The sequence below is a fragment of the Triticum aestivum genome, chromosome 5B (genome assembly GCF_018294505.1).
Source record: "Triticum aestivum cultivar Chinese Spring chromosome 5B, IWGSC CS RefSeq v2.1, whole genome shotgun sequence".
Taxonomy (NCBI): domain Eukaryota; kingdom Viridiplantae; phylum Streptophyta; class Magnoliopsida; order Poales; family Poaceae; genus Triticum; species Triticum aestivum.
In genome coordinates, this window is record NC_057807.1 from 496,512,155 (window position 1) to 496,518,581 (window position 6,427).

Sequence of the window (6,427 nt, forward strand, 5' to 3'; positions counted from 1 at the left end):
AGTTAGATGCCCTCTACTTTGTTGTTGCAAATTTTACGTGGTTGCTACATGCAACTAGCAAGAACCATTCTTACCTACGCAAAACCACAACGGTGATTGTCAAATTGCTATTTAACCTTTTGCAAGGATCGCCATAGTCAAATCCAATTCAAATAAAGTAGGAGAAACACACACCCGCCAGCCACCTTTATGCAAAACAAGTTGCATGTTAGTCGGTGGAACCGGTCTCATGTGCGTGGACATGTAAGGTTGGTTCGGGCCGCTTAATCCCACAATACCACCAAAGGAAAATAAAACTTGGTGGGAAGCAATATGAACATCACCACCCACAACTCCTTTGTGTTCTACTCGTGCATATAATCTACACATAGATCTAGCTCATGATGCCACTGTTGGGGAAGGTTGCATGGAAAACAAAAACTTTCTATGCACACATAAGATCTATCCATGGAGATGCATAGCTACGAGAGGGGGAGAGCATCTACGTACCCTTGTAGATCACAAAGCAGAAGCGTTTATCAACACGGTTGATGATGTCGTACACCTTGATGATCCGTATCGATCAAGCACCGAACGCATGGCACCTTCGCGTTTAGCGCACGTTCATCTCAATGACGTCCTTGCCTTCTCGATCTAGCAAGAGTGGCAAAGTAGTAGATGAGTTCCGGCAGCACGACGGCATGGTGACGGTGATGGTGAAACTATTATGCAGGGCTTCGCCAAGCACAAGGACGTGGATGGAGGAGGAACTAGAACTAGAGGGAGAGGGGGCGCCGCACACAACTTGGGGATCGTGGTGTGTGTTGCCCCCTCCTCTCCTCCCATATATACAGGTGGAGGAGGAAGAGGAGGCTGCCTAGGGCGCTCCCAAGGGGGCCGGCGGCCAGCCCTAGGGCCCCTGCCCTAGGCTCCCCTCCCCTTCCTTCCTAGGCGCATGGGGGCAAGGCAAGAGGGGAAGCCCCCCTTTCCTTTCCCTGCATGTGGAAGAGAAGGAAAGAGGGGGCTGGCCCTCTCCCTTTGTTCCCTAGGGCCAACTCCATGAGGTGGGCGTGCACTTGCCCCATGTGGGCTAGTGTGCTCTCCCTCATTGGCCCGTTTGGCCCAATATGCTCCCGTGGCCTCCCCGGAACCCCTTCCGGTGATCCGATAAATACATGATGCATTCCAAAACCTTTTGGGGGACCAAATACTATCATCCTATATATCAATCTTTACCTCCAGACCATTCCAGAGCTCCTCGTCATGTCCGTGATCTCATCCGGGACTCCTAACAAAACTCGGTCACCAGTTCACATAACTCATATAATAATATATCGTCACCGAATGTTAAGCGTGCGGACCCTACGGGTTCGAGAATGATGCAGACATGATCGAGATGCTTCTCCGGTCAATAACCAATAGTGGGACCTAGACACCCATATTTGTTCCTACATATTCTATGAAGATCTTTATCGGTCGAACCTTTATGACAAGATACGTAGTTCCTTTTGTCTGTCAGTATGTTACTTGCCCGAGATTCGATCGTCGGTATCTCCATACCTAGTTCAATCTCATTACCAACAAGTCTCTTTACTCATTCCATAATACATCATCTTGCAACTAACTCCTTAGTCACTTTTCTTGCAAGCTTCTTGTGATGTGTATTACCGAGAGGGCCCAAAGATACCTCTCCATCATACGAAGTGAAAAATCCCAATCTTGATTCACGCCAACTCAACAGACACCTTCCAAGATACCTGTAGGGCATCTTTATGATCACCCAGTTACGTTGTGACGTTTGATAGCACACAAGGTATTCCTCCGGCATGCAGGAGTTGCATGATCTCATGGTAGAAGGAATATGTATTTGACATTAAGAAAGCAATAGTAATAAACTGAACGATCATATGCTAAGCTAACGGATGGGTCTTGTTTAACACATCATTCTCCTAAAGATGTGATCTCGTTACCAAGTGACAACACATGTCTATGGTCAGGAAACCTTAACCATCTTTTGATCAACGAGCTAGTCTAGTAGAGGCATACTAGGGACTTGATATTTGCTTATGTATTCACACATGTATTTAAGTTTCCAATCAATACAATTATAGCATGATTAATAAACCTTTATCATGATTAAGGAATACTCCCTCCGTCCGAAAATACTTGTCATCAAAATGGATAAAAGGAGATGTATCTAGAACTAAAATACATCTAGATACATCCTCTTTTATCCATTTTGATGACAAGTATTTCCGGACGGAGGGAGTATAATAATAACCACTTTATTATTGCATCCGGGGCATATTTCCAACAGACGGACTGTAGTTGAAAATCGAAAGTTGGATGCCATCACCCGATACAATTTTCTTATACACATGTGTTGTCAGATGGAAACTCTAGCAGCCAACTCCGAATAATGTTGTATTTTCATCGAGAATGCACTTGTTAGTGCTACTAAGCAAGTGAAGGAACTATTGGGTGCATGCACAACTAATGCTGAAGACAGATGCCATGTCGAGGTGGATCAATCATCAAATGAATCGTTGAGTGCTATACAAGTGACTCAAACATCAAATGAATTGTTGAGTGTTGCACATCTGAAGAAAAAAGTGGTTGAGAAGAAAGGCTCTAAAAGAAAATTAGGTTTCCTTGAGAGGCAACACAAGAGGAGGAGGAAAACACCATCTGCGACCACAACGAGAAAATAAAGATAAGATTGTTCCATCAGACAGCAGGGAGAAAAGGGGAACATACCATCACAGACTAGTTCGGTAAAGAAGGTTGTCGCAAAAAATCAGCAAAAAAGACCAAACCAACACCAAAACCGAAGGAAACAGGCTCTAGAAAATATTAGTTCATGGGAAGTTTCACCGATCTGTTGACATCTCCTATCGTTGATGACATAGATGTTGACACATTCTGATTGCAGACAAGATTATTTTGGATGCTACACTTTGTACTCTATGTTTTGAATGTTCCAAATGGTGGAGTACTCGTAACTAGTAAGGCAGGGATTATTTTGGCACTGTAAGGATTTACTATGTTTTCTTATGTTGTTACCTGCTGGGATTTTATGATTTGCAATTGGTATCCTTTCATATTCACCAATCACAAGACAAATCAGTGCCAATTGGTTCATACATGATTTGGAAAATGTGGAAAATTCAAAAGCTATTAAGAACTTTCCACGCACCATGATTCATAAGCTATATAAAGCAAATGCATTTGATCCACGCACCATATGTACTGGGAGCTCCTATGTACTGACCTGCGATGGAGGAATTCGAAGGCATGGGCGGCGCAGACGACGGTGTCGCTGAGGATTGGAGGACGTGGACGGGCGGCCTGGGCGGACGACATGGACGGAGGTGCGGCGGTGGCGGGCGGCACGGATGGGGGATGCAGACGGTGGTGCCGCCGACGATTGGAGAACGCGGAAGGGCGTTGTCGATAGAGGTGCGGCGCGGCCGGATGGAGGTGCGGCGCTGGCGGGCGGCGCGGACGGTGCTGGCGAGTTCGGCGAATCGCGACCGCGGGAGCGAGGACTGGCCGAGTCGGGAGAGTTTCTTTTTTCTTTTCTTTTCTTTTTCTTGGCGAAGCTCGCATCCGTTTACCAAAGGGATATCAAGCCCTAACTTCTCTTCGTAACGTTAGAGGATCCGGCTCCAACGCTAGTGGCCCGCATGGCGCAAGAATTAGCCAGAGAAACATACTTGTTGTAAGATATTTCTGGTTCTGGTTGATCCGTCATGATGAGCATAGGAATAAACCCACACCCTCAAAAAGGAATAACCCTACACCTGCATGAATTCAGCTGGGTGGGCCTCCTACCTTAATTTTCTCCAACTAAAAAAGCTCATCCCAGCTGTTACGTTAATCATGTAAAAATTCTTAATGTTGCTAAAAAGAACGTAAAAATTCTTATTACATAGGTGTTTTTTTTCGAGAGTATGCCCCGGCGTACCATAGCTTTATAGAAGGCAGAATTTGAGTTACAAGAAACTACACTCGCTGTGAACAACGAGCATAGCACAACACCACCCGAGCAACAACACCGCAAAGCAAGCTACAACACAAATGGCCTATCCTAATCGAAACTCAACACCGCTTCTCGACCGACGCCGGACATCTCCGAAGAACACCAACTTTCGCAGAGCTTCACTTGTTGACGCACCATCCACTCTTATCGCCTAAGAGGAAGTGGCAAGTGGGTGGCAGGACACAATCCGATCCGTGGCAGACGCCGTCTTGGACACACCGGCGATGGGCGTACATAGCGCCACAGAGGATCAAGAAGGATAACGGCGAACACCGGAGGGGAGCGACGAGGAGCCGACCATGTCTCCAAATACAATGCTCCCACCAGAGGAACGACGTCGAAGACGCTGCCATTGTGTCGATCCAACAGAATCGAGGCTTTCACCCGGAGACAACCATAACTCCAAGCGAGTGAGGGAGGTGACGAGCACGCCATGACGACGCCTCCAAGAAGGGGAATGGCATCCGCGGGTATCATCGCTACCGGTCCGACGAAAGCCGTGCAAGATTTTCATCCGCACGTCGCACCTCACCACACCATCTAGAATTGGGCAACACCGTCCCAGAAGCTTCACACCACCACCACGGCAGGACTTCGCCAACGTAGCTGCCAAGCTGAGGGCCATCGACCGGACGCACAGCAAGGAGAACACCGGCCACACCATCAACGCCCCGCCTGGACAGGAACCGCAACCACTCCGCACCTCCGGCAAGTCCACGCCGCCCACAACAGCTATCGCCCACTCCAAGGAACAGCCTTGCGACGACTGGACCCGCATCTCGATGAAGCCAAGCTGCACCATCGGGAGGGCATCACTGCTCATCACGCCGAACAGAAGTGGCCGGCCGCTCGCAGCTTGCCAAGACTCCATCTTGGACGAGCATCACAGTGCAGACTCCACCAAACTGGTTGCGGACTCGCGCTTCTGCCTCCGAACAGCACCGCAACCAGCCAGCCGCACCCTCGCGTTACTGCCGACTCCTACCAGGCCCGCCGCACCACCATGCCTCCTGCTGAGCTCCGGCCGCCACCCCCATCTTCGGCCAACGCAGATCTGACCGGGCCGAACCCCTGCTACAAAGCGAACGCCGCGCTGGCACCAACATGCGCGGTCGACCGCGACACGCCTGCACCGGGCAGCGGCAGCGCCGCCACTCACCGCCGCCTACCAGCGTGTGGATGGGGTCTGGGGGCGGCGAATAGGGTTCTTGCGCCTGGACCGCCTGCCGGCGGGGGGGGGGGGGGGGGGGGGGGGGGGGCGACACGGGGCCGGGGAAGAAAGTGAGTGAGAGAAGCACCGTAAGTGATGTAACAATTGCTCTGAGCGCACATGAAGGAACGATTACTTTTCAACTGACAGTGACATTCAGTTGGTGTTTTCTTATAGTTCAAAATCCTCAGTGTGAACCCACTGGAGGTTTATTCGCGAAAAAAAACCCACTGGAGGTTATCTACATTAGTAGCTCCCGAGGCCGGCTGCCGCTCCGCCGTCGCCGCATTCTCCGTTCTTCCAGTACGCCGGCGTGGGGGGCGGCTCCAGGAGCATCCCCTGCGCGAAGCCCGCGTAGTACGCGTCCAGGTCCATTTCGCCGGACATGTCGAGCTCGAACATGTCGCTGCCCTGGGCAGACAAAGTCGGCAACTGAAACACTTTGTCGGCACTGTCCACGGGCGACGGCAGGTACACGGGGGAGGTGGCCTCGTCGACGATGGGCACCACGGCGGCGGCCTCCAGGCGCAGGAAACCCGCGACGGCCTCGATGGCCGCGCGTCGGATATCGGCCAGGTCGGAGAGCCACGGGGGCATGACGAGCAGCCACGCGGAATCCGGGAAGTTGAGGCACGCCGCGGCGGAGGCGGAGCGGCCGAGCAGCGCGAGCATGGCGGCGTCGTGCGCGCGCGCGGCCGACTCGGCGGCGACGTACGTCCCGAGCCAGAGCCGTTCGCCACGCTTGCCGGGGACGCGCACCTCGCACACCCACCGGCCCGCGCTGCCCCGGCGACGCACGCCGCGGTACACCGAGTGGCGCGTTTCCTTGAACTTGGTGCGCCCGGCGGGCCGCTTCGCCGCCGGCGACCACACAGGCACCACCTCCCCGTGCTCGTGCCCGGAAGTCGATGAGGAAGGGGAGCTGGTCGAGCTGTCGATGGCCGTGTCCATTGCTTGCTGTCGGAGTGCCGATTGCTTTTGGTGGAGCGCGATTGCCACTGCGGTACGTGTGGAGTGTGAGCTTGAGGCGTTGAGTAGTCGAGTGCGCTCATTTATAGTTATGCGTGACGCAGCAGGGATATACGAGTGGCACACGTCGGCGTGGGGGCGCGCGGCTGCTGGCCATGGAAGCAGAATGCGCCTGATATTTTCGCTCCTGCTGCTGGTCGACGTACGATTGGCGCTTGGCGGCTTGG

General features: G+C 52.1%; 1 protein-coding gene across 1 annotated transcript; it reads right to left on the minus strand.

The window, feature by feature from the left end:
• Positions 1-5,371: 5,371 nt before the first annotated feature.
• On the minus strand, positions 5,372-6,200 carry LOC123116610 (dehydration-responsive element-binding protein 1H). The gene has a single exon (XM_044537548.1). The coding sequence runs from the start codon at positions 6,180-6,182 to the stop codon at positions 5,478-5,480; it is 705 nt and encodes a 234-aa protein (XP_044393483.1). The 5' UTR covers positions 6,183-6,200; the 3' UTR covers positions 5,372-5,477.
• Positions 6,201-6,427: the final 227 nt, after the last annotated feature.